We start from the raw sequence: 17,702 nt of genomic DNA on the forward strand, positions 1-17,702 counted from the left end.
TTTTATGTTGTCTGCACAAATATCAACGGCCCTTGGTATTGTAAAGTAACTAATATGAGATGTTTTTAGACCTCATCTGCTGCCAGATACTTGAGAATAATATTTAAAATATAAAGCACATGATCCTTTTATTAAATATGATGATGATGACAGACTACATCCATTGTGTACAATGAGTATTTTTTACTTTGAATACTTTGAGTACACTGTTTGGCTTATGAACTACTTCTGTACTCTTCAGTACTATTTGAAATGTAAGACTCATACTTGTGCCAATGTTTTTGTAATGGTGTAATTTGGCTAAGTAAATGATTTGGATACCTGTTCCACCACTTACTACATTGGCCTATTTGCCAATGTAGTAAATCAAACTGCAACACTGTTTGTCCCTGAAACTCCAAAAGTGTCTCAATCGACATAGTGCTGAGTAAATAATGAGTGAATTTTCATTTTTTGGGTGAACTATCCCTTTAAATAGGCCCACCTTGTGTGGCTTAATCTACTAGTAAAACATTTGAATGCAATATATTTTGTTGCACAAGTTTACAGAGTACTTCTGCAACTTTCACTTTGTCCTGGTTGATGATGTGCAATACCGCAGCTACTGTGGTTAAAACAGACCTCAACAGGACCCGATGCAGTTTCCTCTGATGCTGGGTCAGTGTCCAGCAGGGGGAGGGGGAGGAGGCTGCTGGAACATCTGGGCATCAAGCGGGGGGCAGCACCGCCTCCTCTGATTGGCCGAGCAGCGCGACGTGTACCTCGGTCAGCGACAGGTGGATCACATGTGACGATGACCTGCGGGAGTGCGCGGCTCGGGCACGCGCCTCTGCTCTCCCTCTCTGCCTGTATGGAGTGTGAGTTGTGACGCTCTGATCACTGAGGAGGAGGAAAGTTAGTGCAACTTCCAAGGTAAGACTTTTATTTTTTTTTTACCACATATTCAGTCATGGTGGTTCATTCACGTTCCATGTTTCTATTCCACCGGAGCCTGTTTATCTCACATCAGTTATTAAAACCGTTTGGGTGATACCATGTGTGTTAGGGAGATAAAGAGTGAGGAGGAAAACTCTCTAAGGGGTGATGTGGAGGGTTGTTTTCATCATGTGGACTCCTTTGTGTAAAAGTGCTTTCAATTCAAATATCTGTATATTTCAAAGTATATAGTTTGAAGTAAGGAAGGGTGTTATGCAAACATTTAACTGAGATACAAATGTTAATATGATTCGATATTAATCTTTATCTATAAAAAACGGTTTTCTCTCAGTTTAAAAAACAGAAACAATCCTCAAAGTCTTAGTGAAATGGCTAATGTCAAATGTAAAAAAAGCTATTAGTTACATCTCATCGTTAAGATCTGTGAGACCTTTGTGTTCTTAAAGGTCCTCATGTGTCCACATATTTATGTTTTGAAGTGAATTCCGTTCTTCAGACATAGATGTACATTTTTTCCCAAGACAAACAAAAAAAAGAAGAAAGAAGTAAAAGGAGTTGTGTATTTCCTGGAAGTTTAAAGACAGATTTTTGTTGCTTTAAACTCGTCTTTATGGACAGAGAATGAAAAACACTTGAGGTAGATGAATCCCGTGTTATTCCTCCTCATTGTACTTACACAATGCATTAGCAATTCATCAATATGAATAGGACTTTGCTTATATTGCTATTGATAACATATATATTGCGATAATTAACAATATTGTTTTTACGCCAATTCCCTGTTAATCCCCTGTTAATCCATAGCCACGGCCCATTTAGCCATGTAATAACCTCTGACATCAGGATGTTTGTTTAGTCATGTATTGGTTCCAGTATTTCTCGTCAAACCATTCACTGGCTCAAGTGAAGTTCAAGAGCAGCAGAGGTGAATTTGTCCGACTGCTGCTGCTGCTGCTGCTGAGCGTGCATGGCTGCTCTCTGTGTTTTTGCGACCTTGAAATGGACATTATCTCAGGACTGTGGGGATAAGAGAGGCGTAGATTAACAGGCCAACATCATGGAGTTTTCACACTGCAAGGGGCCGATTAGATACAACAGGATGCAAGGCTGTATGAGTTGGAGAGAGGCCTGTGGAGCAAATGGGGGTTACAGGCCAACTGAGGTTAAACTCTGTGCAAATAGTTTTAAATTTTAACCCACTTTTTCTTCCAGGCCTGTTGAAGCAGTGAGATCTGTCTGAGAGAAGAAGGAGGAGAGGAGAGAAGGAGGCAGCAGGATGAAGTCCAAAAGGAAGGCCGTCAAACCATCCAGCGGGACCTGGTCCGACCCGGAGCCAGAGCTAGAGCCGGACACGGAACCAGAACCCGGCTCCAGCGAGCAGGAGGGCTCGGAGGCATCGGTGCGGATCGGCGGCTCCTGGAGGGGGTCGCTGAGGAGCGGGGGCAGGAACCGCCAGGGAGGAGGCGGCGGCGGGAGACGGAGGAGGCAGCACTCCTCCAGCACCAAAGAGCGCAGCCTCCGCCGCCTGGAGAGCAACGAGCGGGAGCGCCAGCGCATGCACAAACTCAACAACGCCTTCCAAGCGCTGCAGGAGGCCATCCCGCACGTCAAGACCGACAAGAAGCTGTCCAAGATCGAGACCCTGACCCTGGCCAAGAATTACATCAAAGCCCTCACCACCGTCGTCGTGGACATGTCAGGGGCCTGCCTGCCCACTGGTGGGGTCCCATCAGAGGCCAGTGCCGCCAAGCTGCTCCAGTGCTACCAGCAGCACCTGGAGGACGACGGGGAGGACGATCTCACCCAGTACCTCACCCACATGCACAGCTTCAGCCAGCGCAGCTAACAGCGACTGCGAGGTGGGTCAGAGGCCATGGGGGGGGGGGGTGGCAAGAGGGCATCAGTCCTGCTGCTCTGAGATCTGCTAGGAAATGATGCAGGAACAGGAGCTGTTCCACATCATAGACACGTGAAAGCAGACTCCTGACAGGAAGAGATCCCTCTAGAAGTTGCCCCTGATGCAAAACATGGAGACTCTTGAGGACCATTCGCCTGGCAGACACAAAGTGGGACCAGACAGACCATACAGACTTCTTATTGTACTCAGACATGAAGGGCTATCCTTTCACCACTGTCTTTTCTTTTTCTTCTATATGGTTTGAGCTGAGGCAAGGAGCTGTTCTCTTTTTGTGTTATCTTGTGATCTTCTTGTGTTTTTCGGTTGTGAAAGCTGCCGAGCGTAGCCTCAGGTCGTAACTGTCACATCCAGGCAGAAGAGAAATGCAAGCAGCGGCCCCCAAATATTGAAATACTGAAGGGAGAAAAAGTGTTTGTTCTTTCGCTCACGTCGACGGCCTACCACAAATGTGAGAACTCGATGTACTCGTCCTGCGGGTTGTACAGTGGCTGTGAGGCAGAGGTGATGTTTTCAGTGTATATTATTTGACTTTTTGTGCCTTGAGGCAGAACTTTGTGGTGAAAAAAGCGCAGGAGAGGAGAAGATACTTGACGAGTTCAATAAACACATTTATTTATTGACAAGAACTGTTATTTTTAACCATGCACAACCCCCCGAGAAATGTAGCCCATGATGTCAAGCACAGACGTGTTGCTCACTAGCGTAACTGACATTCTCAATTAATTCAATATCAACATTTAGCTGCATCTTATTAAGACATCCACTTACGACTTGGGGGAACATAGGAAGCGATTCATCAGTGTGTGTGGTTTATGAATATTTCTTTATGGAAAACTATTGAAAATGAATTGCTCTGACAACTATACAAACACTGCTCCAGCTTTAGATACTACCATTGCAACACCGACTATACTCACTGTAAAACACTAATATCTTACAGATTTATAACAAAAATATAGTGTTTTCTGACGATTGTTTTTCTCACTGCTCTGTCATTTGACTACAAAAGTAAACGACATGAAAGTGGAAACTCCTGAGAAAGAGGAAGGTTCAGTTTTAGCAGGTCAACCACAAGACTTAAACAACCAATCAACATGTTCTCCCTTATTTACAAAGCTAAACATTGCAATTACTCCATGACAGCGTCAAAATAGTCACATGATCTTTTTTTTTTATGTTTTAGCAAATAACCTTAAAATTGTGGTCAGAACTAGAATGACACTCGTACCTGCGCCAAAGCCCATCAGTTCCCCTTGAAATTCAATCTAGCTGCACACTCAGATATCATTCCCACAAATGTGCCTGATTCCCCCCCCCCCCCCCCATCAAGATCATTATTTCTTGAGAAATACACAGAAATGATGAAAAAAAAGCTTTTGAAAACAAAAACATCATGGATTCAGTAAAAATGGGTTCAGTAGGTTTTGCATCATCCTGCTAACGGAACAAACAGATCACTAGCAAAGTGTACAAGCCAATCAGCGACCACCACAGGTAAATGAAGCTACTACAGAGCTTGTCAGAGCTGCTACATACAGGCTCCAGAAAGGACTCCCCCTCTACTGAAAACAAAACTTTCAAGTAGAAAGTCTAAATATTTTTTCAATCACATCTTAGATTATTTAGTTATTAGACTCTATCTTTTACTAGTAAAAGAGACTAATAAACTGCTTTTAGTGGTGTCTCAGATTGTCTCACTGAGCTATGGTGGTTTCCTCTGGCCAAACAAGCAGGACTGTAACAAGCAGTTAACCTAAATGTACACAGAGTCCCTTCAGAAACCTGTGGGTGACACACACACGCACACACTGGAATAAAGTGTTGCAGCGGTGTGTGTGACAATAGAAACAGCCTGGATCAAACATTGCCCGTCTCATCCAGGGATTTTACACTGTTTTACATTGTGTTATTGACCTGTTGCCTGCAGACTAGGATGAGACATGTTTTTTTTTTCACATTTTACACAATACCAGCCATCGAGCTATCAGTTCAATACCAAGTGTAATCCATGCACACTACTGTTTCCATATACATTTCTTTATGACCTTATAAAATATATTCTAAAAAGCCTCCCCCTTCCAGAGACCCCTCAAACATCTCATCATGATGAATAAATAAGAAAATAAACATGTTAAGACCATTGAGTTCAGCGTCAGAGACAAAATAACAAGCAGTGGCCCAAAGAAATTACACAGAAATGTACAGAGGACATGAACGCTTTTTACGATGATAATTCAGGACGTCTGCAGGGAGAATCATTTCTGCATCCAAGTTATCAGAGGTCATTGAATATGCCAAGAATCTAAACTTTCTGCTTTACTGCCACATAATGACGTGAAGACCGAAGGCTGTTCTGTGGAGGTTGAACTGTCACTGCTGCTACCTCAGCGTTACATGTTAAAGTGGGTTTGAACAAAAGATTCACGACACAGGGGACAGGGTTTAGGATGTCTACATACAGTTTTGTGTGTGCCCGTGAGTTTATGTGTGCATCTCGCATCCAACAGCATTGCCGTTGACCTCCAGGCTCCCGACCAGGGGAGGGCTCGGAGGGGCAGGGGAGGACTCGCTTGTTAGAGAGGGAAGACGGACACATGACGCTTCCAGGGAGTTTCCTCTCACCGTGATGTGATCCCATCCGCCCTAAAAGATGGACAGAGAGGGAGAATACAGCCTCGGAATTTATCCTTTTATCCAAATAAACAAACAATAACACTTAGGGTCATGTTAGGTCATGTCCTTACCACAGTAAAACACACAATTTTATTGTTTTTATTGAAAAGATGGGGGTCGGGGTTCAATAAATGGGGTTGGTATAGAATATGGGATTGCAAATTGAAGATAAAAATGTAATTCAGAGAGTGGCCACACAGAGAGAGCCTTGATAAATGTCCCATAGAGTTTAGTTTCCTGGATGACTTACCCCAATGCCGTAGTCCCACGACTGTCCTTTAGGGTCCATGGGCTCCACCTCGAGTCGATGGCACACTGTCCCACAGCTCAGACCGTGGCTGCCCTGTACCTTGTCCGCTATGATCCACACCTTCCCCCACACAACAACAAACCATCAGAGATCAGCCACCAAACAACATACAAGATTTATCCTTCATCATCGGTCATCTTAACTTCAAATAGTTGAAGGGTAACCATCAAATTCTAACCACAAAAGCCAGTAAACATGATGGATCATCCTTACTCTGTCCACAACAAGCTCATGTTTACCAACACACCTCACACTCCTGGGCTTTACATCTATGATTATTTGTATATAGAGTGGGGAAGAGAGTTCCGATCACAAGTGGTCACAGGAGACACTTTCAGGACGCATTGTAATGTCAGACGTGAACATATCACTTCAGGCTGCTCACTTGTGATTGGATCTCTCAGGTCAGAACAGGTCCTAAGACACTGAACAGCTGTATTAATATGTCGGCTGTCACATCAACATCTATCAGTTAATTCAGTGTCGACAGAAAAGGGCATCAACAGTCAGGGAAGTTTCATGGTGCGGTAAAATAAATTCCTGGTGCCCACCTGGTCCAGAGGCCCAACCGAGACTTTGCGTACATTATTAGAGATGTGATCCCAGGAGGAGCCCTGAGGGTAGCTGGGAGTCACACCCTGCCTGTACCACAAGTTACCTGGACGGGAAATAAACACATCAGATATGATCAGTTACAGTCTACAATAAAAAATCTCTTATAAACAAGATTTTTGTGCAACTCACTGTTTTCATCTACAGCGTGGACTGATGTCCTCCCTACAGAGACCTGCTTCAGCTTCTGTTTGGCTGGGGAGGGGATGTGGAACCAACTGTCTCCTGCAGAGGGAGACACAACACACACAAATAAAAAAACACGTCTGTTTGCCGCATCGGAGGCTGACAAGTTCTTACTGATTCTGTGTTGACAAGAACATGAATGACATCTTCTCCTCTTCCAGGCAGAATATTAAACAGTTCATCCCACTGACCTGCAGGGCTCTCAGGAGACACTGATCCTCTATAAAAAGCTGAACCGTCCTTTGCAATGGCCCAGACTTGGCTGACAGCACCAATGGAAATGGACTTGAAAGGCTGGTCAGTTCCCACGTGGAGCCACGAGGATCCCTGAGAGATCAAGAAGAAGATGTTAGAACAATTACTGCTCACACACTTGTTGCATTATATCCGTTGCTTTATTAAAGTGACTCACAGCAGGCGTCAGTGCAGTGACTCCCAGTCGGCAAAGCACGTCTCCCTTGTTGCTGATGGCCCACAGGGGAACCACGTCCACGCTGCTCTGAGTGGCACACGGCAGAATGGTCACGTCACTCAGTGGGATGGGTGGGATTTCTTGCCAGGGTCCAGTAGTGGTCAATTTACACTTCCTGTGTAGGAGGAACAATTTTAAATAAATGAAAATAAAACTATTTAATGATCTATAACAAAAACCATCTGTGATAACCATGTTACATTAACACTAGTAATACGTACGGTTATTTATTGCCCAATGATTAATCACAAAATATCTTTAACCACTCTGACTTTATCGACCCGAAACAAAGGTCAGGGCCAATGGTCACACTCGTACCAGTAATATTCCAGTGTTGCTGTTTACAGTACCTGCTCCATCGCCTGCGACGGACAAAGTCCTTCATCGTTTTGTAGCCATGGTATGACCTGCACAGAGAGACGAGGAGGAGGAGGCACAAATTTAGAGATAAAACAGAGGTTAGGCTCGGTCATGACTCTGAGGGCAGCATGATTGAGCTTGAATGAAACTTACGCTGGAAAGTCTGCTGCAAATTGCCAGCCTTCTCTGTCTGTCCCTCCAGAGACACTGTAGTCGATGGCCCAGTCAGAAACCTGGAAACAAAAGATGAGAAACTTGAGACAAAGTGAACACTTCAGCTTTTATGACTACACACCATGTCCATAATAACTTAGGACCAAATAAGCATTTTGTTTCAAATCACAGCAGGGCATTTAGCTGAGTTTGTTTGTGTGTGTGTAGCTTGGAGACAAATTCGTGAACTAAATGATGTTAATCTGGGATTAAACACATTTTTGGGTGAGTGACATAGTTATGGTAAGGGGGCTCTGACAATGTGTGTGTGTGTGTAGCTGTACTTTACCCATGTCCACTGTGGAGAGGGAGGCTTGGTGTTTGTTTTGGTGCACTCATGGAGTCCTGAAGCATCACTCCACATGTAGCGGTCCGTAGGTAAACCTCTGAAACAAAGCATACACACTTTGACTAACTTTGCAATTAAGAACAAAACATCACAAACAGTCAGCTGCAGAAGAAAAGTGTGAATTTGTCTGTCATAACATGGGGCTATAGTAAAGGTGTAAATATGTAGTAGAAAAATATGGAATTTAAAACATCTCAGCTTGTGTATAAATTCTTTAAATCCCATCAAGTGGGACTTATATAGCAGAATTGTGATTGCTTTTCTTATTTTGTGCTATTTAGTGTAAGCAGAAATTGTTAAAATGGGAAGTCAGTGCAAATTCATCATGGTTCATCTGGTCTTCACTACCACTTAAGACTCCCGAGCAAACACTAGAATTATGTAACGAAACAAATCATTGGAAGCAATAATCTCTGCTGATTAAATGTGTTAACAAATATCTCAATCTCAGAGGTATCTGGAGCGAGAGGTCAACCTGCTGGTGTAGCCCGAGACTGGGTTCCACCTCTGGTTCTCGTAGATGTAGACACTCTTGACATCGGTCTGTGTGTAAATGTTATCTGTGCTGCTGGCCAGTCCCTGGAAGAAGCCCCCTCCGTAGCCACCGCTGTAGACCCAAGCAGTGTGGTCAAAGCCAATCCCCCACACTATCCCAACAGTGTTACACTCCACCGAGCGCAGGTGACCTCCGACCTGCCGCCAGAACCTGGACAGAGTAAAAGAGTGGTAATGGCGGAGATGGGAAACTCCTGTACTTTTACATCCTTATCCATCATAACTCATGTTATAATTTCTCTCTGTCATATTCTTACATCTGGTCGCAGGGTGTGGGGTAAGGCACGACCTCCAGACCAGGAGTGGGCTCGCAGACAAAGATGTCTCCTTTACAGGTGATGGACCAGATGGCGTGTTTTGAGGGAGGACCCTCGATTCTCCTGGAGTCGCAGGATGATACACTCAACAATGCCAGCTGGAGGGAGGGAGGTAGAGGCAGAAGGAGGAAGTCAGAGAGAGAGACACACGTGACAAAAAGGGACAGAAAGATGATATGAACATGTAGAATCACATTAGAACCAATAATTTCATCTCTTTTTCCCCATTGCCGTTACTTTATCACCGAGAGTAGTAAAATCTATTACATTATAATGATGTGTATTTAATAACGTTATACTGTAACTTCAGTAGATGTGTGATGTTTTGGATGAAACTATTTGGTTTTTAAATCTTTCTTGCATCAAGCATGCTGTGTAGTAGTTAGACAAACCCAGTCGTGCATTTCCAGCTCCGTGCCGGCTGCCACTCTGATCGGCCACCTCTGTTTGGTCCGCTCAGGAGTGTAGATGGCAAACGTGTGTTTGGAGTCATTCAGCACAGGAACCAGGATGGTGATCTCATTGATGAAGGCATGAAGGTACTGGAGGGAGGGACAGCAAAGAAATGAAAAAAGCGGAGAGAAAGTAAAAAAGTAAATAGAGGAAGAAAGACAAAGGAGGCAGTGATTGATAGAGAGGAACAGCAGCACTTGTTAAGTTCAATGAGTCATTCTATTTTCAGTGCAGACCTACTGTGTTAACATGTAAAAGCATAGTGACACAAATATTTTCTACAATAAAGGCACATAAGACTGTTGAGTGTATTGCAAACGCGCGCATGTGCACACACACACACCTTCTTCTCCTCATTGAAGTTGTAATAGATGAACATGATGCCGTCCTTGTTGCCATCTGGTCCTGAGAACTGCTCTAAGGCAAATTGGATGTCTATCCACTTGTGTGGCTTCCAGTCTCTCCACCACTGCATGGTTCCCTTCTTCACCCACACTGACTGTAAAGGGGGGTGAACATTCAGACAAATAAATGGACATATTGGTTAATGAATGAAAGAAGGAAGAAAAGGGAACAACATAGGGAAAGTATGACATGTGACAAAAATAAGGAATAAAGGAGCCGTTCCTGCAGTTATGCAAGAGCACATGCACCTGTACCTGTTCTATGGCTTGTTCATAATGTCTGAAATTGTCCATCTCTCTCTTGGTCCTCTCACTTAGTTGCTCAAAGATCTGTCTCTTCCATGTAGCCGTCTGAGCTGGAGTTACAGACAGACTCATGGACTGGATGGACTGAACCAAACCTTGAGGAAGAACAGCAGTAAAAGAAAAAAATGTAACATACATAAAGGAAATAAAATCAAGACATTAATGGCATCACAGCTTCCTTGCAGACATGGAATGGAAATGTGGACATGCTAACCCTGCCTGCCTGCAGTACATCACAGTGTGCAGGTGTGTGTGTGTATGTGTGTATGTGTGTGTGTGTTAGAGAGTGCACATTAGCGCTGCAGGTGTGTGGTTATAATTTATGTGTCAGACACATAATCAAAATGTATATTCCTATAAGCTATCTTACTAAACTAACCTGAAGAATTCCCAGGGCAGTTAAACCAGCTGAGTTGGGAATGACTGTCCACAGAGCAGCCTCCTCCACTGACCCAGGCCCACAGGGGGTGCTCATCTACCCCATAGGGGTCCTCAATGGCAAGGGTATATGTAGCCACAGAGGACAAGCTGCAAGTGTCCGAGGATTCCATCACAGCTCCCGTCTGGACCTGCGTCTCCTCCAGGTCCACGTTACTCCACTGGGGGTTGACAGGACCTCCAGATGGAATCGGTAAAACACTTAATGTGACCTCTGCGTCTCCGGAGATGTTCTCCTCTTCCAGAACAGCAGGAGCGGCAGATGCGGGCTCTCGATCAGAGACGAGTTCGGAGATGAAGCTGTCACTGGTGACTTTGGGGATGCAGGGTTTGGGGGTGTCAGAGGTGTGGTCAGAGGTGTGGTCAGAGGGCTGGTCAGAGGCATTAAATGACTCTGGGATGTCAGATGAGACCAATCCGGTGGCTCCATCTGTAGATCCTTTCTCTGTGTCTGGTTCCACATCACTCGCTACAGACTGAGCACGCACCTCACCACGGAAGTAACATCCAGCACTATGAACCGAATAGGGAGAGAGAAAGTGAATTTATTTGCCTTTTCACGGAATATTTTTTATTGTTGCATGTATGTAGACATGATGGCTTCAACTAACAACCGATCTCCAATCAGTTAAACCTGTCCCCCTCACCTTTTAGTGAAATTTGGAAAATAAACAAATCAGTTAAAGCTTATTTTGATCTTGAATTTGAATCATAGTAACAGTCATAGTATTAACCTGAAAGATTATTATCTTGTTCAAGTTCATGTTTAATTTGTCCACCTCCTTTACAACTCGATTTGGTAAATGTTTGCTTCGTCATTAAGCTGAGACTGAATGTGAACCACGGGCACTCCCTAAATAAAATGCAGATATTTAGTTTGAGTGTGTGTGTGTGTGTGTGTGTGTGTGTGTGTGTGTGTGTGTGTGTGTGTGTGTGTGTGTGTGTGTGTGTGTGTGTGTGTGTGTGTGTGTGTGTGTGTGTGTGTGTGTGTGTGTGTGTGTGTGTGTGTGTGTGTGTGTGTGTGTGTGTGTGTCTGAAGCTTCTCCACCTCTGCAGGCTGCTCGCACTGGCACTGGAGTGGGATCGATCTCCATCTCGGGGAACAACGATAACCTTCCAGGTTTTCCCACTCAGTTCACTGGAGGTCACACCCTGTCTGAAGTGCACTGCCCGGTCATCACAACTGATTCCCCACACCTACACACAACAGCAATAGGTTGTCATGAATGTGTCCAAATCCTATGACTTGAGACACGATCACACTAAATCACCAGAAGACAGAAGGTACTGAATATGTTACTTCCAAACAGTTGTGTGTAGGATATGATAGAAAGTCACCTGGTCATTGAGTCCTACGTTGATCATGATCATTTCTCCAATCATGCTGATCCAGCCTGAGCCACAGGGGTTGTGAGAGTTCACACCACGTCTGAACCACACCTGAATAAACAGGAGAGGGATTGTAATCTTTAGCAAAAAAAATAATAGTGTATTCGCATGTTCCTCTAAAGTAATGCAGTTTTCTTGTATTTCATAAGGTGTTGGAGAAATGAATCAACTCCAAATGGTAAAGAGACTGTATTTATTCAGAAGTATTTCGGTCTCAGAGTTACAACTCGGAGTCCTTTGCCTAACCATCAGGGGCAATTCGGGGTTCAGTGTCAGTAAGAGGCTTTGAACCTGGGGATCGAACGACAAACCTGCCGTTTAGTGGACAAACCTCACTCCCTCCTGAACCACAATTGGCCCCCAACCGTCTTAACAAGGCTGAACATTTAAGCCATACCAGTCACCATTTTATTTGTCTGATGGTTTTGCTATGGAAGACAAACTGATGCACTTAAACTACCTTACTATACTAACTTGGTGTACCACCTTTAATGTTTAAATGAACAATACTCTGTGTTATGTTGACAAGAGTTCCCATTATTTTGTTCACTACATTTAAATCAATGTGGGCGGGATCAAACAGAGACACCTTGCCTTTATTCAGTTTAACAAAAAAACCACAATCTGTAGCCTCCAAAATGATCATACAGTAACCACATCATAACTCATTGCAAGGTAGTTATATATATATATATATATATATATATATCATTATATTTAGTACTTAATTAGGATTATAATAAAAAGAAAATTGTCTTACTTTGTTGTCTTTTGTCAAAACCCAAACGACATTGTTTCCCACAGCTACATGTGTGGCTCCTACATCAGGACTGGGAGAGTCCACCATCACCCAGGAGGAACCTGGTATTCAGAAAAATAACATGACATTCCACAAAGAAAATAAACACAAACATACGTACAAACAACACATCTTTCCACCACCAGCAAGCTTGTGTACCTTTAGGATAATCTCGGCTAATGCCTTCCCTGACAATGAGCTGCCCCTCCCACAGCACCGCCCAGACCAGGTCCCCTGGGCCACAGCTGACCTGGACTACCTCACCGGGGAGAGACACCTCCTCCCACACAGAGCCCTCGGGATTTTGATGATAGATTCCCTCTCTGAACCAAACCTGCACCAGGAGAAAAGGAGCAGTCAGATAATCAACTATAATCGCAACACAGTGAAGAGGGAAAGAATACTTTCATCACACAATGAGAATACCGCTAATGAATTCCATAAATAACACTTTAGTATGTGTTTGTACTTTATAAAATAAAGTCTACAGAACCATTGGATTAGACAGATGAATTACATTAGACATAGTTGTTAAAGGTTATATTTGACTTAGTGGGTTTACAAGTTTTAATGAACAAATTAAGCTATAGCTTATTTTGTCTATCAACTATGCTGTATCAGTGTATATATTTATATATTTTTGACTGACGATCGTTGCAAAAGAAAAAAAAGACAGAGTAAAGCATTGCAGTGGGCATGAGATAGTTAAATACTGTTTGTTCAGAATACAGCTGAATTTATTTATGTAAATTACAGGCTAACAAGATTTGAAGCAGTTTGCCATGGATCCCCAAGGCTAAGGTTGGGTGTGTGAGCTGTACCTTGCCCTGAAGGGACACGGCCCACAGTGACAGGCGGCCCCTGGGCTCCTCATTGATATCCCAGCCTCCACAGCTGATGTCGCTGAAGGGATCTGGTAGATTTGTCTGCTGCGAAGGGATCTATCAACACACACAGGAAGAGAGGGGCAGGTAAACAAAGCCACACGCCTCACAAACACAACAGACAGCACGATGCTTACCTTGGCCCAGGTGTCCATGGCTTTGTATCGTCTGTAGCGGAGCCATCGCCTGCGACGGACACAGGAGTTCCACTTCTTGTCTTTGGTGTAGGCGGCGGGGAAGTCTATGGAGTAGGTCCAACCCTGCACATACAAACACCACAATCATTACAACAACTTCGGGATAAAAAGGGGAAGAGGGGGATGCTGACGTAAGCAGGCACAAACTAAAACATCCTCACACACTCACCCCTTTGTCTATGGGCTCTCCCTCAAAGTTTTCATCCATGTACCAGTCGCCCTCCCACTCCCAGCTGCTGGAGGAAAGTCGGAAGCTGTCCAGAGGTTGGTGCTGCAGACCCGTGACGTCGCTCCACTGCCAGCGATCGCTTGGCAGCAAACGTTCCGAGAAGCCGTCGACCGGATTCCATCGCTGATGGACACACGGACAGGGACGTCATGATGAGCAAACAGAGGATCATAAGAGACAAAGAGAAAGTACAGTTTCCATGTCAGTGTGTTTTAAAACGCACATGAGCTGACACCACCTGATTATACCAAACAGTTTGCTATCATCGGAAACAATGCATCTAATTAGTATATTCCCCATTCCACAGTCAGTGGTGAACAGTAAACTGTTTCCTGATTAAAAAACTGGTCCCACAAGCTTTTAATGTGCTGGTTATGTGACACAGATGGCAAGGTGTGACAGGGTTTTGCAACAGAGGATGTCTAGCACTTACTTTTTCAATCAGTGAATAACACATACAATAGTCCAAGGGGAAATCCACATTTTCATTTTGACTGAAGATGCTTTGTAAAATGAGGGAATAAAGGATACCCACAGGAAAATGTTAAGCATTTATCACTTGTCTGGTTCTTTGTAAATTTTTAACCTCGTCTCAAATCTTTTTCCATAAGCAACCTCTCTTTACAGACTGACTCTGGATGAGACCCACTTGGTTCTCGTACGTCTGCTCCTGGTAGCGGACGGGCAGGTCAGAAGCGTGGACGTTCAGGTAAACGTTATTGTCGCAGGCGATTCCCCAGCAGCACTGTTGAGCCGCCGTCACCCGCTTGAACTCCAACTGGGCATCGCGGCAAAGCTCCCACTGCTGGCCCGCCGTGGACAGGCTGTAGACCCGCCCATACACATCCACTGCCCACAGCAGGGAAACGGGCATGTCTGCACCTGACTGAAACATGGTGATGGACATTAAACAACATATATATATATATTTGTCTTAATACGTCAAGTTCAATGCTGATAAATGAAGGCTGTTTCTGTTAATACTTACTACTCTGTTACATTTAAGCAGCCAAAAAGAATGAACTAAGATTCATTTGACTATTTAATTCCTACACATATATGTAAACACGCAGAGCTTAGGTTTGTCTCTGGTTAACCTTCATTAATCCCCCCAAACACAGACAAGGCATGACCTTATAAACCCCAACCTCGTCTCTCTCTCTCTTGTAGTTTACATCTACCTTCAGTTTAATCCTTTACTTTTATAGGCACAACTGTCTCTTGGCTAACAATGGCAGGTATTATATTATTATATATTGTGAATGATTACCTCCACTAACAAGCAGGTTATGTTTTCAGCCCTACTTGTATCTTCGTTGGTCAACAGGATGACGCAACAACTACTGAACGGATTTCCACCAAACTTGATGAAAGGATGAATCCAAACAATAATCAAATGTTTTTTCCAACTTTAACAAACCTGATTGGGTGTTTTCACCAATTTTCCAGGGGTTAGTTCATTGATCTTGATGGAGACAAATCTAGCATATTTAGGGTACTGGTATATACTATTGTGTGAAGTCTAGTGCAGCTTGATTGATCATGTGTTGAGGTGGCACTGATCCCTGTGGGCTGTGTTTACACCACTGCTCCCCTTTTCCTGTGTGAACTTAAAGCCGTTAAGTTGAGAAACACTTCGCCACATCCTGGACGGTTGTGGCTTCACAATAATGACAAGCAACAACCGGACATTCTGTACAAAATGCTAAGTCTCCATTTAACAACAATGGTGCACAACTGGTGATTTTTCTTTAAAAATCAACTCCCTGTGTCCCAGATGTTCTGGTTGCAGATTTGGTCGCTGACTCGTCATTTTCACAAAGCCGTTGTGATATAGTGATTTGATATATATTGAAAGTCTTGCCAAAAATACATCATATCTTTACGTTTTTTTTACTCATGCTGCCTAAAATTAGGACAACATTTTTTATCAATGGTGTTCCAGCTTCGCTAGGGATCATGGCAATTGGTGATTTGTTGTGTTTATTCCAGATTGTGTCGGTCGGTTGCACTCTGACCCACAACAGAATAAACGCTGCGTACCTATTAACAGGCTTTTTGATGTGAGGGATGTTTTCATATGACACGTGTTTGGTGTTTGTGCATCGTTGTGATCACCAGCGTCAAAAGAAAGCACTTTGCGTTGAGCTGGCCACGTGAGTGTGTTCTTCACAACTCCCTGTGTCTCCTATGAACGACGAGCATCAGTTTGTAAAGCCTGTTATTAGATATGCAGGTTTTATTCTGAGTTGGGACCATCACTTGATAACATGGGCGTTTCCTTTCAAATCTGGTGTTAAACAGCTGACAAAGTAAAACACGCTGTTGAAGCTCGGTGACGTGATGAGATTGCCATCAGTCCAGAAGTTTATACCACTTCACCATGTCGTTTCCAATCCCGTTCAAGATTTTTGTTCTATATTTATTTTTTGACCCATATGATTTATATTGTTGTCTCAGCGTCATGCTGACACGGACACATGACATCAACTCGTGATGGATTTTAGTTTGATGTTTATTTCAACGAGACCTTCAGTAGATCACCGCGCTTTGGGAAAATGACGAATTTGCAACCGACCGACAACATCTGGAATAAAGACAACAAATCACCGGCGGCCATCACATCCAGTTTGACTGGAACACCAGCATGGATGCTGCTGCTGCTGCTGCTAAAGGCGTGTCCTCTGTCACTGAGCACATAACAACAACAGTGATGACAATAACAACAACAGGGCTCGAGCGTGTTGACGATGGTGACTCAAATTAGCAAACATGACATTCGATACAGTGTAGCTGCGTACTAGCACCATGCTAACGACAGGGTGCTCCTAGTGAGCCTAAATTGCGAATATACTGCTATTGTGAATGGCAGAGAAAGAGTTTACACTTACAAAGCTGTACAAACACTAGCATTTGTACAGTGGCTGGTTTTGGTAGCAGGCTTAAGGGCTAAGCTCTCTACAAATAGCAAATCGAGCAGAGTTCAGACCAACACACCGACCTGTCACCTCCTCTCACAGACCGGCTGGCGGCCACAGGCGGCGGACGTGGCCGCGGTTCGCTCAGCGGGAGGGAATGAATGGACGGCGGGTTAACAACATCCTCTAGCCTCCTCTGGTTGTCACAGCCCCATTCCTGCTCCTTCCTCTTCCTGTTTATACACAGTCAATGAAGCCTCCTCTTCGCCACACAGAGACACCGGAAGTGTTCCCGTGCCCCCATTGGCGGTTTCCACGGCAGCAGGTGTTTGCGGCTGTGACGTCCAGCAGGGGGCGCTGTCGGCTAATGCGTCAGAAACTGAACTGAAGCAGGTGAACAAATAAAGCTACGGGTCTTCAATATAATATAATATAATATAATATAATATCGACTTTATTATTCCTAAATTAAATTCCTGCACCTACTCCAATATTACAGTAATACAATGTACAAGAGAGCACTGTAGAATAAAATAATAGAGCATCAAGTCTAACAACTACAAATTAAATTAAAAATAAGAGGAATTTGAATGTTATAGCACATTTGTGCTTCATAGAAAATAGATTAAGATTACATATTTTACTTTATTGATTTATTTTGTTGTCGTTTTCTGCTTTTCAGTTAAAAGGACTTGCCATAGGGGTGACTGCAGCCCCCTCAGCACCCTACTTCAAGCATCTTTGTTTGACTATAGTAATTTAGTAATTTAATTGAATGATGTTG

General features: G+C 43.8%; 2 protein-coding genes across 3 annotated transcripts; one reads left to right on the forward strand and one right to left on the reverse strand.

Annotated features, from left to right (window-relative positions):
- Window positions 1-755: 755 nt before the first annotated feature.
- bhlha15 (basic helix-loop-helix family, member a15) lies at window positions 756-4,898 on the forward strand. The gene is made up of 2 exons (XM_053413259.1): window positions 756-912; window positions 2,149-4,898. The coding sequence occupies exon 2, from the start codon at window positions 2,213-2,215 to the stop codon at window positions 2,780-2,782; it is 570 nt and encodes a 189-aa protein (XP_053269234.1). The 5' UTR covers window positions 756-912; window positions 2,149-2,212; the 3' UTR covers window positions 2,783-4,898.
- On the reverse strand, window positions 3,439-17,200 carry tecpr1a (tectonin beta-propeller repeat containing 1a). 2 transcript variants are annotated; one of them, XM_053413258.1, is made up of 24 exons: window positions 17,002-17,200; window positions 14,650-14,886; window positions 13,941-14,123; window positions 13,712-13,834; window positions 13,512-13,631; window positions 12,850-13,024; window positions 12,652-12,752; window positions 11,841-11,942; window positions 11,551-11,699; window positions 10,444-11,015; window positions 10,014-10,159; window positions 9,698-9,853; window positions 9,294-9,443; window positions 8,842-8,999; window positions 8,505-8,735; window positions 7,970-8,066; window positions 7,621-7,700; window positions 7,458-7,514; window positions 7,048-7,222; window positions 6,827-6,962; window positions 6,582-6,674; window positions 6,389-6,495; window positions 5,778-5,897; window positions 3,439-5,497 (listed from the first exon to the last, which is right to left on the reverse strand). In XM_053413258.1, the coding sequence occupies exons 2-24, from the start codon at window positions 14,872-14,874 to the stop codon at window positions 5,336-5,338; spliced, it is 3,618 nt and encodes a 1,205-aa protein (XP_053269233.1). In that variant the 5' UTR covers window positions 14,875-14,886; window positions 17,002-17,200; the 3' UTR covers window positions 3,439-5,335. The 2 variants fall into 2 exon arrangements, with proteins under 2 accessions (XP_053269233.1, XP_053269232.1); XM_053413257.1 differs by lacking the exon at window positions 17,002-17,200 and having other exon boundaries at window positions 14,650-15,786.
- Window positions 17,201-17,702: the final 502 nt, after the last annotated feature.

Source organism: Pleuronectes platessa, chromosome 21 (assembly GCF_947347685.1).
Source record: "Pleuronectes platessa chromosome 21, fPlePla1.1, whole genome shotgun sequence".
Lineage (NCBI taxonomy): Eukaryota > Metazoa > Chordata > Actinopteri > Pleuronectiformes > Pleuronectidae > Pleuronectes > Pleuronectes platessa.

Coding starts and splice junctions, on each gene's coding strand:
- tecpr1a (XM_053413257.1), bottom strand. CDS start 14,907: ATGTCCATCACCATGTTTCAGTCAGGTGCAGACATGCCCGTTTCCCTG. Junction 14,124..14,649: donor AGCAGACGTACGAGAACCAA/GTGGGTCTCATC, acceptor TGTGTCCATCAG/CGATGGAATCCGGTCGACGG. Junction 8,736..8,841: donor CCCACACCCTGCGACCAGAT/GTAAGAATATGA, acceptor TACTCTGTCCAG/GTTCTGGCGGCAGGTCGGAG.
- bhlha15 (XM_053413259.1), top strand. CDS start 2,213: ATGAAGTCCAAAAGGAAGGCCGTCAAACCATCCAGCGGGACCTGGTCC.